Source organism: Atractosteus spatula, chromosome 20 (genome assembly GCF_055471065.1).
Source record: "Atractosteus spatula isolate fAtrSpa1 chromosome 20, fAtrSpa1.hap1, whole genome shotgun sequence".
NCBI lineage: Eukaryota > Metazoa > Chordata > Actinopteri > Semionotiformes > Lepisosteidae > Atractosteus > Atractosteus spatula.
The window spans coordinates 7,546,995-7,565,270 of record NC_142725.1 but is presented as its reverse complement, the minus strand read 5'-3'; the positions used below and the strand labels follow the sequence as shown (position 1 = coordinate 7,565,270).

At 39.1% G+C, this 18,276-nt stretch overlaps 1 protein-coding gene across 1 annotated transcript in view; it reads left to right on the top strand.

Moving 5' to 3' along the window:
- The window catches only part of vwa5b1 (von Willebrand factor A domain containing 5B1), a 73,991-nt gene extending 55,981 nt beyond the window's left edge, over positions 1-18,010 (top strand). Inside the window, exons 19-21 of the mRNA XM_088938078.1 lie at positions 1,620-1,689; positions 7,787-7,910; positions 13,022-18,010. Coding sequence (XP_088794204.1) covers positions 1,620-1,689; positions 7,787-7,910; positions 13,022-13,714 — 887 coding nt within the window. The 3' untranslated portion in view covers positions 13,715-18,010. The remainder of the gene's footprint in view (positions 1-1,619; positions 1,690-7,786; positions 7,911-13,021) is intronic.
- Positions 18,011-18,276: the final 266 nt, after the last annotated feature.

Genomic DNA, 18,276 nt, shown 5'->3' with positions numbered 1-18,276 from the left:
AGAATTTATTTTGCCTTTATTTACAGTAAACATTGTAACAAATGACCTCACACATTCTGAAAAGCAATAAATGAAAACCTAGAAAAGTGCTTTGGATCAGTGTACTCTCCTTAGTAATAGTAGTTGTAAATTAGCTCTGGTGTAAACTAGCGATAAGGCCACACAATGTGTTACTTTGGAAAGGGTGTGTAGACTTTCTATAGGCACTGTATATACGTGCAGTATGAAGTAAAATTATATTTATACTATTCTGGGTATCTGCATAATTAATCTAAATCACCCAAAGAGCCTAATTCTATTTTAAATATCCAAACATCTTCAGGCCAAATTTGAAAGAGGTTTTACAACACCTGCTACACAGCAATTAGTAAAGTCTTTGTGCAACAGCACTTTGTAGCCAGACGTTGTCAGATCTCAGAAAGTGAACATCCAGAAGAAGGATTGCAGATCTCTGAACATGTGGGCACCCATATGGAACACGTTATTACTGTATCTCCCTGTCAGAGAAAATTGTTGTAAAAAGGCAAGAAACAGTTATAAATCTTGTTAGAATTTATTTGATTTCTTTCAATGTGTGTGTCCCATCTTCTGTACGAAATGTATGTAGTGAAACTAATAACCACCCAGGGACTATATAGCAAAATATAATCAGTTATAAGTGATTAATGATAATTCATGTAATAACAAATATCCAATTTACAAAAAAAATCCCAGCCATTAAAAGGACAGGTGTTAGACACAGAAGCTGGGTTACAAGAGCAGGCTAAATATGACGCACAATAATACAGTTAACAGAGCTGTGTTCACCTCAATTGTATTTCATAGCTTGTAATCTGCATCTTGGATGTCTCCAGTTTTAATTGCTGGAGTCTTTTTGAAATTTGTTCACAGTTTTCTGTTACAGACGCACGTATCACAATATTTTTGACTCGGGAATACGTGTAGGTAACGTCTTATCCAAACACTTATCAATTGTCAAGCTTTTCCGTGTGCAGATGGAATATGACTGTCTTCCCCTGAGTTTACTGGAAAAAAAAATTAACTATAAAGCAATGAAACTTTATCTCACTGTAGTAAAACCATTCTTTTGGTAATATTTTCCAAAAAGCACTCTCTTTTATTCCTGGAGGTGTTCCGATGCAAAACTGAGTGCAATGTTTTATAAAAAAACAATAAGAAACAAGGAACACTTTGTACTTTGTAGTCAATAGTATTCCTACCAGACAGTGTCTTGACAGTATGTAAAGCAATTGCCTTAATACTGTCCCAGCTTCAAAAAAATCTTATAATATTTGGAAAATGTTATGTACAGGTAAGCATACATGTAATGTCAAACTTAAAAACGCATCCCAATATATGAAGATAATGTTGAACTTCCAGACTAAGCTTGTTGGCAACCTGTCCATACATTTCTGTGTTGGTTTTCTGTATAAGTCCATTGGAAACATACTCTTGGATAGAAAAACCTAGACCCACCTACTTTTCACCAATGTTAAAGCAGACAAACACCAACCGCGTTATGCTTAAATTGATATGCAAACTACCTACTATGGAAGAAACACTTTACTGCAAAAAGCAATATTTGATATATTGGATCAATAACTAAACCTTTCTTTCAGTTCCACAGAGAAGCCCCTCAGTGTCTTCTGTCCATTCCCAGCGATCTGCAGAGAGCCTGTTTTCTGCCAGGTAAGAGGCCAAAATAGACTGAAGAAGCAGTTTATCCACCTACAAACTCCCCAGAAGTGTTGATCAGTATTACACTCATAATTATGATTTGGGAAAGGAAAGGTTTCTTGTTACATTGAGGGTCATGGTGGGGTTGAGGTATAAACTCAGTTGTTCTCAGGTTTTTCTTGAGAGATAGGCACCATTATAGAGGCCCTCCTATTTTAGATTTTGTTTAGAAGTTCGAGTTATTGCATGGGAGAAACCTGGTTTAAATAGCCATTTTTTAATTCCAGTTTGAAATTTTTAAACCAGATTATCTAGTTTTCACATTTACAGCAGTGCAGTTTTTGATTGGTTTGTTGGAGTTACTGTTTGAGTTGGCTAAACCCCTTCAGGGCTCCCCAAACAGTTTTAGTTGATCCCCTCTAAGTTGAAAATACTGCCCCGTCTTAAATTTCTTTGTTCTTCTCTGAAATCCTTTACTAATCCACACATTAATTAGGCACTGGAGCATACACGTGACGCACTCTGTGTTGCCCAGTCACTCAGTATCCTTCACTAATCACAAGAACCATCATTCACTATTTCACCTTCAGTTATACGGGCTGATCCTGTTGGGCCAGGGATGCAGCACTGGCTTCATGACTCACACCCCTGTCACAGCTGCAGCCATTTTGTTAATCACTCTCTCCCACTCAGTGCACATTTGTCTTCTAATAGCTCAGGACTACTCAGCATTCCCTCTGTACATCCCATAGCGAAGAATGAAGATGATACACTGCTACCTTGCACTGTAGCCAGATAAATCCCTACCCTTCTAGGTGTCAACACCCATCAACCCTGCTTCAGTGTTCCTTAGCAAACTAACTACACACCACAGGTCCAGCACCTGTGGTGCCCACCATTACAACCTAAAATGCATTTTCCCATGTCCTCATTTTGAGTCTCCACAAGCCCATAAGTCATCTTAACCTGTTACCCAGCACTCCTTTTGTAGTTTTGACTCCCTCTTCCTCCCATGCTAGAGCCCAAACAGACTGAACTCCTTTTCCTTTGGGCTGGTCTTATACATCTTCCTATTAGCTCGGAGGAGTGTCCAATTCCACACAGAACCTCTCCTATCTGCTCCTCTCCCTCGTGTGGAATCTCACTCCCCTTGGGTGCTAATTATTTAATTACACCAGGTGTGTCTCATTTTACCCTGGTTTTGTTTTCCCTCCTTAATAGGTGTCTTTCTCCTAAAGCCACCTCTCACTACCTCACGTCACTGCCTTACGATGAGTGAAGGCTAATAAATTGCAGCTTGTGCTTCATTTTGTTTTCCTTTGGAATTTTATTAACGTTCAATTTTTGAATTATGATCAAATTTGGCCACGTTGAAGTACCTAATTTTCACACTTAAGTCAACTGGTGAAGTACATTTGCAGTTTTACACCTGATAAGTGTGGTGGCGTTTGCGGTCCACAGGTGCTGTGGAGGTGAGAACTGCTTTCAGCATGAGTATGTGAAGCATTATTATCATTAGTAAGAGTAGTAGTATATAATTTCTTGCACGTATATATGGTTATAAAAATGTCAATTTCAGTACTTTCTCTCTTGAACCCATAACTCTTTTTGGTTATCCAAAAAGATTTGGCTATCTGTTTTGTCAATTTGAGCTCCTCAATGAAGCCTGTAGAACTCCTATTGTGAAGGTTTAATCCTCTATTTCTCCAAGACAAGACAGCAGGCTGTGAGAGAGTGAAGAAAATCTTTCTAGGTCCCTTCTCTGATAAAATAACAAAAACACAAAACATCAGAGGACATGGGGCATGTAAAGAGCTGAATGGACGCAATTATTACTACCTTCAATTGAGCTTGAGCCCAGTTGAGTGGCCACAAGGATTGTGATTGCAATTTGGAATGATGATCCAGGAGTGCAGGAGTGATGTACTGTATATGGGTTCTTTTTGTTTAGAACTGGCACACACAATGCACTGTTACACCCAGAAAGCAAAAGTTAAAAGAACTATGTTCATGTGACAAGCTCCACTTAATCCAGAGGCTGTTTCCTCTGCTGTTAATAGAATATGATAAATTCAGCATTAATTGTGCAGAGGCGTTGTCTTTATTATTTTGGATTTTGTTTTTGATGCAGTTAAATTGATGACCAAAGAGAAGACCAATAGTTTTGCCTGCCACAAGAAAAAGCAATGTTTTAACTAACCTGCCACACGTTGTTCTATCATTCAAAGGAGAACTTATTTTCACAGGTTCTTGAGAGTGGCTGAGAAATGAATTTGAAATAGAAATACAATGAAAAAGATTCAATAATGAACTCCACTGTGCATATAACTAAAACCACGAAAAATAAGGTTGTCTGTATGTAGACTTTCCTTTAGATATGTAAGGGTTTCTTGTTCACATAAAACTCTTCTGTGCCTTTTTAATTAAGTGCATTTATAAATCTATCTAATAGATATAGATTTTAAATTTTACTTCATTTAAAATCTAAAATGTGATGCAGCTAGGATTCAGGATTCTATAGTGGGATCTCTAGAGCAGGTGGACCCAGGAAAACAAATATATAAACGCAGTCGTAATGTTTGGAATACGTGATGCTTTATAAACAGTTTGGAAAAACAAAACCTTATCTCCACTTTGAGCTACAAACTGACTTCTTCGGTGCCCCACACTATACACAGGAGGCAGCTAATCTGCTTACCGGCTTTCACACTTTATCTCTACAGTCTTCTCTCTTCTTAACCAATATCTTTCAAAAACCAAGTCTATCTTTGAGACTTCAGACCAATCCTGGAAGCCAGCTATTCCTGTTTTTTTAAACTGCCACCTGACCAATTGCCTTCGCACAACTGGTCAGGTGACCCCACTGCATTCCCACAGCATTGTGGGGAATGTGGTTCAGACATGAATTTCCTTCTTGTCTAAGCCAATTGCCCTCTTACACCCATCTTATACCAAGTACTATTAGAGAAAAATCCTTCCTAAGAAGAATTATAAAATGTCTTTAAAAATTGCCACCAAGCTCTTTATCCTTCAGTACAAAGATTTCCTGATTTCAGCCCAAGAAGCACAAAAAATTTGTAAAGCCTACTTCTGTGACACCCACTTGCTAAAAGAAATGCTATAAAATTATTGCCAGCCTACAGTAATCTCTGCAGAAGGAGTCTAATTAGTAAAAGGCCATTTTAGGTGCAGCCCACATAAGTCAATTTGATTTAAAGAGAGGTCCAGCAGAGAAAATTAAAGATGTAGAGACAGAGTGAAATGAAACCAAAAGAATTGTATTGCAAAATTTGGCAACACTCAAATAACAGAAATCAGTAATCACCAAGTCTTACTTAACCAGATTCTTAACTGAAACCTGGACAAATCTAATCTTCAGTTCTAAACAGTCTTTTAAAATAATTAATAATAAAATCAAAGCATTTGACAGCAAATTAACTCCTTTAACCAGTCAGTAAGGGTCCAGTGCCTCTAAGGTGATGATACAATTAAAGCTGCCAAATTGAAATTGAAATTCAACACCAGGGTTCTTCAATATTTATTAATTGACACACAAATGAGGGGACTGAATGCCAAATCATTCTCAAAACCGTTGGGGGCAGTTCAAGTATGATAGGTAAAGCTAAAGTAAGACTAAGATGCTCAGTATGTCTTACTGAGCTTAATAAAAGCTGAAATGCATCTTGTTTGACATGTTTGCTCAGTTGGAACACTCCATGCTGCTCCAAACACCTATACTGTATATTCAGTTCAACCAGACACATAAGAACAAAGACGTAACCTATGTTAGGTTGTAAGATCATAACACATATCATCAGTGTAATATGCTTTATCATCCTATTGTCCTTCTAGGATTATGTTTTCCCTCGGGTGATTAAGAGATGCTACTAATGTATTCTCAGTCCATCCATCCATTTTCAACTCCAGATACTGTAGCACCCCAGGACCTGAGTTGTACCCAGTGCCCCAGTGCTGCAGAACAGCAATGTTAGCCACTAGTGCCCCCATGCCTCCCCAAGTAAAGTCCTTACAGAAACATTATTATCTTAGAGTTTTTACAAGATCGAAATAAACTTCATGCAAGCATTGAGTACAGATAAAACATACCTAAAATGCTAAACAATCTTCCAGAAAAAGACAAAAGAAAACACTAACGTATATTGAACACAGTTGATTCAAGAGAATTCTGCAGTGTTGTTCATTTAGCCAGCAGCCCAGTCTGGACAGTAGCTTTTCTATGTTGTTAAGAGGTTTGACTCCAGTTTAATCTTGTTTTTTTCTTCAAACCCATCATGAGAGCTAAACCTCTCTATTTTCTGTTTTTTTCACACTGCATTCATCATACACAGTGTGACGTGATAATTAACCTCTTCACTAATTGATTTCCACCCTCTTTACACTTATAACAAAATAACTCATTGTTTTTTTCTCGCACCTCTTTTGATCATTTGAATATCTCCAGGCATCCTGTAAGCTCTATTGCATGTTGCATCAAGCCTGATCTTTCATAAAAAGGTGGGCCCAAAATACCAGAAATAATCCAAGAACTGGATTATTAAATCAAACTCTGAGTATACTCTTTTCAGTTGATTATATTATTTTGTAGTGTTCTTGATTTGATTGATTTGAACAAAATTGTGGTATTATTTAATCAAAGTACTAGAATTATGTTCCTTAATTGACAATTTCTTTTCAATTTTCCAGCCCCTGAGCAAAGAATTAGCTCATGTCCCTTGTCTGTATACACTCCAGTACAATTTGTTAGTCTCATGACAACTCCCGATGCAGAGGCCTAAATTTCATAATGAGCAGAGTGCGTCTTTGTCAGCAAGATAAAAAAAAAAATGAATTTGTAGAAACGAAGGTAGATTTAATAGTCCTTCTTTTATTTCTGGAAAGCTCAAATATTTCTCTTCTGCATTTGTTAAAGCTGTATCTGACTGGCTTTACCACACAGACGTCTTAAGTGTCTGTGACTCCTCTCTATTTTTCAGCACTACATTATCTCTGTGTCCCTTTGTCTCCTTTCTACTCAGTTACCTTTGAGTTGGATGTAATAGCTCTTTCTCCTTATTTTTTAAAATGCTTCCAATATTCTCTGTCATGCCGCAGTCAGAGATAATACATGAGTTTTAATTCTCTTACCATCAAAGGACTAACAACGCACAGCCAGACACTCCATTCAATTGCACAGAAAAGCCCTGCGCTGTCATCCAGGGAAAGTGTAACACAATTTATATGCCAATAAAATTCATATGAACAACCAACATTCCATTAGCCCTCTAGTCACTGAGGGAGACCTGTCAAAACATACGCCTCTTTATTCTAATGGAGAAGACAGTGTTATTAAAGTAAATCTTGTTTTAATATAAAAAAAATATGCAAAACACCATATTAAGTGTGCAAAATAAGCCATTACTGCATCTCGATACTCAGTGCAAAATCACTGGAAACTATGGAGCATTACAGCTGACACCCCCGTTTTACTGCAAAGGCTTTCTGCACTGCACATGAAATATCCATTTCCATTGCTTTCTCATTTTCAGACATAATTCCTGATTCCATAGGTTTATTGAACACATTAGGCTTATTGAACACTTAATTCAAACCATTTCTTTACAATTTTTAACGGTTTTCACAGTCAAAACATGAGCTACAGACAGTCAAAACACGATCAGCACACGGTCTACAGACAATTAGAAATAACATTGTGTCAAACACTCCTGAAGGAAGCACTCTTTTTTGCATGCACACCGTATGCTTTTATTTCAGATACCTGGCCATGAAATCTCTTAAATGAAGGAAGACTGACCAGCCTCTTTGATTTAATTCTAGTTCTGGTAGAGTGCTGGTAATAATTTCTAATCCAATCGTTTTTCCACTGCAGACAGTGAAAGAAAGGTCTTTCTTGAGCACACATTTCAGATCGAGGGATCTGTAAGCCTGTGTGGTCAGGAGCTCAGTTGGAATGGAAGCAGGAAACACTGTAGGTAGGGTGTTACTGTAAGAAGAGGAAGAAGCCAGTGTTATTACTCCTGAAAATTTCAAGGTTCGCCTGCTATCTCGATAACCCTGAGCTCTTGTGTCTTTCTGTTAATTACTTTTCCAGGCTCAGCCTCAGCAGGACACGACTGCTGACAAAGGCTGCTCGGGGATTCATGTGCCGCTCGCCAAGCAAGACCAGCGAGTCCGTCAGCGAGTCGGAAAGCGAAAATAACGACTACATCCCACTGGTTGGTGTCTCCACACCTGGGACCTCTAAGCTAGGTCTTATGTGGAGAACCGGCATGTCCTCTGGTTTTCCTTCCCGATGATCTCTTGCCATAATTACTGAGACACTGGATTTAGACTCTCAAAGGGGGAACTGCAGTCCCGATTCCCGGTTATTAAATCTCGATAACAAAATAAACTCATTGACGTTATTGATAAAAATGAACACATTTCAAATTAAGCACAAAATTGTGAACTTTGCGAAAGTACTGTAAGTTGCCATGTTGTCGCAAACTTGCATTCGAACTCCCACGAATTTGCGACGTGAAGCCGCCCTTCCTGCTCACTAGTCACTGTAATGACTATTGTAATAGTCAATACCCGCAAATCAATACTAGCGAATAAGTACAGGTTTCACTGCATTTCACAGTGCCAAGCGGTTCTTTTTCCCAGGCTGGACCCCATTAGATGAAGTAAATCCCGCCTGGATGGCACGGTGCACAGTGGCGCATTTTTCTGTTTGCCTTTTTTGTGTTTTTTTTTCCAGTTTTTGCTCAACTTTAATGAGTGCTCACCACGGCTCCTCCTGCTCCCACACTGTTACTACAAGAGACTGTGTACATTTTACTTTTATTGTGGTTTGAAATGCACTCCTCAGTGCTGATTCTTTCTAGCCCCGAGATATCAAAATAGTGTTGCAGTTCCCCTTTAACGGCAGAGACATTTAAGTCAAATAGATCTTCCTTAGTGGTCTCAATTCTTATACACATCCAGAGGAGATTTTGGTTCTCCAAGACTATGAATATAGAGGACTCTGCTTTTAAAGATGAAAGCAAGCTATCATGCTATGGTTGCATAAGGAAAGGAAGATGCCTGGGTATCTCAAACTCATCACAAATTGAAAAATGAAATGTAACAGAACTCCCTATAGAATAGGAACTCTTGGCTATGGTTTAAAAATGGCAGTGAACTGAAACTATGCTTAATGAGTTCTATGAATACTCTGCAAAGAGCAAAAAGGGAAGAAACTGATTCAAGCTGAACGTTATTTAGCACCCATTTCTCAATTGTTGAACACCCAGTGTCCGGATTTTTATTTGCACATATTTTGTTTCCATTTGCCAGGCTCTCAGCTAATCAGTGCAGCTTGTTGTTACAACTCTCATATCAGATGAACAGACGCACATCTCCAGAAATGTGCGTGTTGAGGCCATCTGTTTTTTTGCCCACAAATCAAATCAAGAGGGAGCAGAGGAGTCATTTCTGATATCCGTATGGCATGAACTAACACAAGTGTTAGTAGGATAGCTGTCCAGTCATGTTGCAATGTCTGAAAAAACTGTGCAATGGTCCGTGGTTAACGATGTTGTTATTGAACAACCTAACTTGTCCCACAAGTATTCAATGGATTTCTTATTGACCCATCTAACCAAAAGCAATGTCTTTTAACCCTGTATGAGTGTGAGCGTTAGTGTATTGGAAAATGAGCTATTTGCATCTGTTGGACTAACAATAGGAAGAGAACTGATTGTTAAACATTGTCCACATAGAATGGGGTATTGAGTTTACCCTGTACAATACGTTAATAAGGAACAGATAGCTTGAAGAATTTGGTTTCTTCTCTTTTTCTTTCAGCATGGAATAAACGTTTACCAGTTCCTTTGCAGCCTACACATGCTGATGCAGCTCCCTCCTCAAACTTTTCCAGTACTTTATTAACTGATGGGAGCTGCACGTTAAATACATCCCACTCTGTCCCTCCTCCTTCACCAAACCTGTCTTGTTCAACAAAAACATAAGGGAAGCAGAACAGGGTAATGAGATGCAGGAAAAAAAAGGACAAAACACAAAACAGATTTGTTCTGTTTATTAAATTAAATAACAAAAATGTTCGATGAAAGAATGCACATTATAGAATAACTCAAAAGGTTTGAAGGCTAGTATAAAAACACATTAAAAAGGCAAAGAGAAAGATATAACATTATTCTAACGGAGATGAAAACAAACAGTTATTTTGTGAGTGATACAACATGCTAAAGAGCAAATAGAAGATGAAATAATCTCGCAAACATTGATGAGAAACCTGTAGACTACAAGATTGTAGACTGAAAGAAAAATGTCTAGTAAATCAATATATTGGTCCTGTGGCTCTGTGGCTAAGGATCTGTGCCTGTGGCTGGAAGGTTGCCGGTTTGTATCCCATGGCTGGTAGAGAAATCCTACTCCACTGGGCCCCTGAGCAAAGCCCTTAACCCCAGCTGCTCCAGGGGTGCTGTATAAATGGCTGACCCTCCATTCTGACCCCAAGCTTCTCTCCCTGTCTGTGTCTCATGGAGAGCAAGTTGGGGTGTGCAAAAAGACAAATTCCTAAAGCAAGAAATTGTATATGGCCAATAAAGTTATCTTATCTTATCTATTAAGAAAGAAATTGACAACATGCCTTAGGTTCTCAGTGTAAAATTTGTGTTATTTAGCTACAGCTGTATTATTGACTATAATTCTAATTTCTGTTGCAACTAAAAAGCAATAGAGAGTATTTCGTACACAAATAGGCAGCAGACTTGTGCAGAAGCAACTTCTTGTCATTAATCTGTCATGTAGTGCCCCCAAGCAGAATTTACTGGGTGAATCTGACAGAAGGTAGATATTTTAAAAAAATGGAGCAACTACTGTATAAATATGAATATTACATGTAGATCCACATTTACTAGTAAATATGAATATTAACGAGATGGGCTATTTTAATGAGAAAATTGTGCAGGCAAAACCCTGCAGAACAAGCCTTCTGTTGTGTTTTTTAGAAAGATTAATAGATTTCAAGGAGCTGCTTGGTATGCAGGTCGAGTGAATGAAGCTGTCAAGCCACCTTGAAACCATTTCAGTAAAATTATCTGTGATTAGCAACACAGCAAAATCCAAGGTGCCTGAATGAAGAGTTGACATTCTTATTTATAGACAAAAAGTTACACAAGCTATGAATCTACTTTCCTTTTTAAATTACAGAACAATATTTTAATTCATTACTTAATTTTGGTCAGGTGGACTCAGTATTGTGTTTGTCTTAAAGATAAGATCACTTTATTAGCCCTATACAATTTCTTGCATTAGGAATTTGTCTTTTCTCGTACCCCAGCTTGCTCTCCATGAGACTTACAGACAGGGAGAGAAGCTTGGGGTCAGAGCACAGGGTCAGCCATTTATACGGCGCCCCTGGAGCAGCTGGGGTTAAGGGCCTTGCTCAGGGGCCCAACGGAGGAGGATTCCTCTGCCAGCAGCAGGATTTTAACCAGCAACCTTCCAGGCACAGATCCTTAGCCACAGAGCCACCACTCCTCCTCTATATAAAAGATATAGACCTGTCATAAAAGTCAGTAGTGCATAATCAACTGTCTGGCTATCATTTTGCAATGGAATTTTTTCTAAATCCTTATTTCATGATTCATCCTGTAAGTTGCAAAAATAAGGTGGTGTTTGTGAAAAACATTTTGTGGCGAAGTATTTGTAACACTTAAAGTGATGCCAATTTGTTAGGCATTCTGGAAATTGAAATTGAGCATGTCTATGAAACAGGAAATGCAGCAACAGTATTTTCTGAGTGTCCAAGTGCTGTGTGATCATATTCGAAATAACTGGTTATCTCACTGTTTTTTATTTTTGTAAAGGTACTGTACATCTTTACCAGTTAAAGTAGAAATGGAATTTATAGAACTTTCAAGATCTCATCGGAATAGTAGAATTTCTATCTCCTGCCTTCCCCCTTGCCACAGTCTGTGGTCCTGGCGAGACAGAGCAGGTCGTTGTTGAAGAACAAGCTAATGATTACTTGACAACACACATGGTAGGCTATATGCGTCAGCTACCACAAAGATCTATTGCTCTCAGGTGTCACAACAGATATTTAATCAAATTCCTTCTTGCTTAGTATATCATATTAAGACTGACACCAATGACCATAAATTGTGAAAGGATGTATTGGACAGATTTATAACACAAAGTCTCTAAAGCAACCTCCCCAGACACCATCTATCCATTGCTATATGGAATTATAAATGTATTCTTTGCCCACGGTGCCTTCAAATAAGTTAATAAATGCAATTGCATCTTAAAGTGATGTTTGTATAAAAAATGCAGAAGTGAAATTTACCTGGGAATGGTAAATGGTAAACACCCAGGGAATGCACTTTTCTCTCTTACTTCTTGCAGAAAATTCAGGAGGATAAAAGCTCGGACCTCTACTGTAGGTTCAAAGAAAGCTTCTACCCCACAGCCACAAGAGTCCTAAACTCCACCTCTTCAATCCTGCCCCCACTTACACCCCTCGGGTTTTGCACTGAACTCAAAATACTGCCACTGCTGAATTTTACTCACAGCTACCGTCTAAATGCTGGTTAAAATTAGAGCTACTACCCTGTTCCTGCCTCCAAGAATTGTGATGTCATTTTCTAGGTCTATGTTATATAATCATTTCTGTCGTTTTTATCACGTGAGGAGAACATGCAAATAAGCATTTCATTGTTACGATGCGTAGTTGTGGACCCTATGCAGACGGTATAATCCGGAAGTGATTGGAAAAGGACAACGGGGAGGAGACGGGGATCAGGGCAGGTTGACAAACGGGGGGGGCGTGACGACAGTTAACTGGAGCTCGGGGGGCGTGGCCAAGGCAGACAAGTCTGAGGGAGTCCAGTGGGGGAAATCCGGGGCAAAGTCCAAGAGTCCAAAACCGGGAAATCCAGACGAGACGAAAACAAGACACAGTTAAAAACCGGAACAGGATCTGGTGTAGGGAGAGGGAATAAAAATAGGGATAACGGGACCAGACGCTCTGAGCCCCGGACTCAGCTGGGTCAGGACGCCGATAGGAGGCCTATGCCCTCAGGCCGCGGGCGTAGGGTGACTTGATGGTAGGCGGGCCTCCGGGCGTCCGTCTTCCAATGCAGAGCCGGGAGTAGCGAGAGCGGCCGGCTTAAATAAGGAGGGGCAGGATTGAGGGCAGGTGCACATGATCAACTTAAATGTGAAAGAACCAGAGCGCCCTAAAGAGGAGGGATTACAATCGTGGCATTCATTGTACAACAAACCTGAACTTGAACTTGTTCTGCAACTGCCATGATTATTTTGTTTTCCTCGGTAGGTGTCCTTACAGCTAGCGTGTGGTGCGTTTGTCCTGAGCAGTGCTTTCTGCGAGGCCATCAACATCCCTATGGAGAAGCTCAAATGGACCTCTCCGTTCGCCAGCCACCGGCAGAGCGCCTCCCACATGTCGCATGCCAGCAGCAGGAAGACGGAGGCCCCGGAAAACGGCAGGAAAACGGGCTCCCCTTCAGAGGCTTCCCCAAAAGACGGGGCACCGCGAGATCACTGCGGCTACCAGCCCGACGAGCTCGGCGCTGGCCTGAGCCCTTCTGCTTTTTCAGGCGGTCTGGCAGGAAACCGGCCCCGGAGTCCGCAGACGGAGAACGGGCTCCCCGCGGACCCTGGGCCGTCCCCTGGAAACTCCCAGACGGACAGCGGAAGGGGGTCCGAGTCGGAGGGCGTGGACACGCCCCCCCCCATCAGCAGCCTCCAAAAGTATCTTGAGCCCGAGGGGATGGTGTGGGCTACGGCCGTGGCCCTGGCTTGGTTGGAACACAGCTCAGCTGGCTATTTCATAGAATGGGAGCTGATTGCTGCCAAGGCCAGCATGTGGCTCAATTCACAGGTCATTCCAGAAGGCAGGGATCTAGCTTCAGTCAAAGCCGCTGCCCGGCAGCTCTTCGTCATCCTAAGACACTGGGATGAAAACCTGCAACTGACCATGCTCTGCTACAACCCCAGCAGTGTCTAAACCCGGCGGGCACTGAGCTGGTGGGGATCAAACACTGTGTTGTCACACTGTCGTTGCGTTTGTGGCTTCCAAAGCTGGTTTTTGTGGGAAAAGGTTTGTGTGGATTTGAACTTCATCTGCCAGCTTGCTGTTTTAATCGTCGGTTCATTTACCTAGATGCTACGTTTATCTATATAGCAAGAAGTGGTCAAATAGGGAGCAGTTGCATTATTCGAAACAAAATGTAGCATGCTTGTGTGAGGATTAAGCAAAGGTGAGGGGAAAGAGAGCAGAGGGCTCTGATTATTAGAGAAAGACCTTCTCTTTTTTTCTAATGTGTATGAAGACCCTCTAGGCCCTGGTACAGTTGGAAAGCATTTCAAAACAAACAAAAGTGAAGATGATACTAGATTAGCTGGAGTTGCAAACACGACAACCACAGCAATTGGAAACTGGAAATTCTAGAGGAATTTCACATGTAGAAATCTGCAAACACAGTCACGTGTGTCTATAAAAAATGAGTGTTACTAAGTGGAAGGTATTTCAAACTGGCAAAAAGAATATAGCATTTTACGTAGGAGGAGCTGAACTTAAGATAACCTCCAAAAGGACTGAAGTGTCCATTCTGGCTCAGCAGTGTCCTCTTCTAGAGGAATCAGTGAAGTAAAAAACCAGGTGAAATGTATGCTTGGAAATGCGATGAAAGGAGATGAATCCCAATCAAGGGCAGTCATGCTACAACAGTACAATTCTTTTCTAAGGCTATGTTTAGAATACTCCATTCAGCTTAACTCACTGTATCACACAATAGAACTCACTGCGCTGGAAACAAGAATTTTAACATTTGAAAATGTCATATACTGAGAGCTTATAATAACTTAATCTATTTAGGCTACAATGACAGAATGTCTCTGTGAAATCACTGAGGCATTTAAAATCCTGAATTGAACTGCTAAGAGTATACCAGCTTGTTTAAGCTCGACAAGGAAACAAGGACTAGCAGATACCAGCGAAAGTACATGTGTATCAGTACAATTTCAACATGGAGCTGTGGGTTTTTGGAACAGACGATCTCATAAAGTTGTGGAAGCCGTTTTAAGTGGTATCTATAAACAATTAGAATGACAGCTTCCAGCTTTGACAACCAAATTAAATCCATTTTATTTTTGACGTTGTGAATAAGTTATTGGCTGGTTTTTGAAAGAAATAGTCATTGGGAGATCAAATTAATTAATGGAAAACAGATGTTCAGGTTATTCAAGCACTTATAAGCTGAGGAAAGGAGAAATTAGATAACATAAAAAGCAAAGGTATATGAAATGGAAAATCAAATAATAAGAGTCTGTCTTTATCTCTGAAAGCCAATGTCTTGTTGTTGTTATGCAGATTTAAAATATAAATTTTGGTTGTGCACTGTTTTTAGACTTATTCTTCAGAGGCTTAATGGACTTGTGCCATGTGCAAAAAGGTTTCAGTATGTCTCCCATTTCCACAAAGCAGTCTTTAACCAAGGATCCCATTCCAGCATCTTAAGATCCAGCATGTTTGTATAACCAGTTGTTCTTAGCCTGTATAACCAGTTGCTCAGATCCAGATCCCCTTTCTCATCAAAGACACGAATTGCATCAACAATTTTTGATCTGGGGCGCGAGACCATAATTTGAGAACCAAGGGGGTGCAGGTTGCAGGTGCAGGTTGTTAGGTTAAGTGCAGGTGCAGGTGCAGTTAAGTTAGGATCCACTGCCTTAGACTAAGATCACTTCAGAAAGCCTACAATAAAATCTTCTGTTTCAGTTAACCAGCGTCGACTTGAACAAAACAAGTATAGTTCAACCAGAATGCTAAACAAGTGTTTTAAGTCAAAGCACTATAGTAAAGATAAAATGTGCAGGGATCCTATGTAGGAATTAAAAAAAAACTTCCCATTTTACTCTCTGAATGTGCTGAGTTTCTATATGGGGTACAATACTGTAACCAAATAAACTAGTTCAAGTAGGTAGGAGGTTCCACAGCTGAAACGTTGTGTCTCTTTTCTTTTCCACATGGAATAAATCTTTACCTGTTCCTTTGCAACATATGAACTAACTCATTCTCCGGAAAGAAACATTGCTTGAATTCACATGTGAGCCAAACCGGCAAATGGACCAGGACAGACAGTTGTTGTCAACAAAAGGATATGATGATTAAGGCCTGCCAAAGTTCTGGACTAGTAGATTTAATTTTAAATGTAGGCAAGGGTATCTCAATTAAACCTTTAGAAAGGGTTTAGCCTTACTAGCCCTCATTTCCACTTGTACTTATTAATATAAGTGCCCTTTGCACTTTCCCAACCGTTAAAAAAAAAATCCATTTAAATTGAGCATCTGACATTTGCCAAACATTCTTTAATTATTATGCAAATTTACACAGTATGACACAAGTCCTTTAAACACGCTGTAAGGACCAAAAGCAAATGTCAAGAATAACTGGACAGCTGGTCTTCATTATTTTTCATTGTTTTAGTAAAAAGTCACAATTTTGTACATGCAACCCGTAACTGCAAAAATGGTAAATTCTCTAAAACTGATAATTGGTAGGCCTGGACCAAAAAAAAGAACCCTCTCTCACTCAAATAATGGGAACAGGGACTTTGAGAGGCATTTATGGATAGGCATCTATGATACCCATATGGTACTCCCTCTGGTGGGAGACTGCTCTGCTTTTTCACTTTTAAATGAAATCTTCCCAGCACTATTCATAAGCCCTAAGAGCAAAACTATTCTAAAACATACATTTATATGTACAAATGAGATGACAGAAAGGGAATTTATGCATGAATCGGTCATTAAATATAAACATTTTCTATTTCAACTCACCACATTATTTTGGTGCCTTTTGAGCATATTGCTTCACCTTGAAATATCTTACTGTTTAGGGTTTGCTGTAGCTCTCGTTCTGTTAGACTGTATTGAATTCCAGTTTTTCTCTGTGCTCATTAACCTTAAGTGCCTAAATACTGTTTGAGCTTTCACGAGGACTGTATCCCACAAAATTTCTTAATACTCAAACTGATAAAGTCACTCTAACATCTGTAAGATTGTCATTGTCTCAATAGCACGCCTTCACTTTAATATAAAATGAAAAATATTTTTCTGCTTCTACGTGCATTTTTTTACATTGTATATTGTACACATTGAAAACAGACTTGCTTATGCTTGTGGTCCCTTATGAGTGGAAGTTACATGGTTTAAACTTGGACATGAACTTGAAGATAGTTTACATAGCCTGTTTTTTTAGACAGGCTTAATTGAGAAATGGTGGTTTGTCAAAGGCAAGGAATGCTCCCTTCTTTTTAAAATGTTTATTTTCTCATATCAGAAAAGTTACATGTTTGGTAAGACATAAGCTCTGTTTTTGAACTGGACACAGTTTATTCAAAGACTATTTTATATCTTAATTCTGAATGGATACTCTATGACATTCTGTACATTCATTTCAAGGAACAATTAAGACTTTCAATTTTAACATGCTATACTTAAAGTTGTGTTTTTTTTAATGCACCTGTTTTTGAGACAGTGATGTTTCATAATTATGATGTCTGAGAAAACCATCAATGATAATCAATTCCACTGCTTTTACACCTTAATCTGAATTAGCCTTTTTATTGATCATGACAGACATCAAGCTCAAGTGTTAAAAAGGTAATTGTGCAATTGTGGCTTGTGCAATTGCCATCTTTTTGTGAGACTTTTCACTTTCTGAATTTTCACATATTGATTATTAAATTAGAATATATCTCCATAAATGTAAAACGTTTTTCAAAAGGGATACACAAATGATAAAATAATGGACTCCAGCATTTAAAAAATTGTTTATTCAGATACAGGCCTTGTTTAAGCTACGTTGCAACACATTTACTCCTTTCTCTGTATATGGCCCACCACATTGGTAAAGGAATGTAGATGTTTAATGATTATTGTCTCAAACTCAGATATGTAGAATCTGAAAACAAAGTGCTCTAGAACTGCTCCACCTTCACTGCATTACTTAAACAGATACTTTGGAACTCTTTGTGATTGTTTGCTAGTATAAATTCTGTAACTTCTTGACAAACCATGGTATTTTAAAAGCTGTGCTTGTAAAAATGTTGTTGCAGGCTTTACTTTAAAACTGAGGATCAGTGGAAAAAATCTGTGTTGCACAAGTGACTGTGTAATAAAAATGGTGTTGACTGTTCAATACTATTATGTGCTGCTAAACGGTGAAGATTTGAAAAAAAATCCCAGTGCTTAAATGAGCAATGTCACTGCATGTAATAAACTGAAATGGTAAATGAAGTAAATATACTCTGAACTGTTGTTTCTTATTTGGTTGTTTTTTTTACTAATACATTGTAGAGGGTTCACTTTGCTGGGCTCAATATATGACGTTTATAGTAATACTAATATTCCTCAGGGAGATTTACAGTATGTTATCTTTGTATCAGTAAGTAATTTAATAATCGTTTAAAAATGCTTGCATAAACAGTAAAATTAAAATTAAATGAAAATCCAGTTAAAACTAGATTCATCTGGATCAGATGTTTGACAAACCCGCTGACTGAA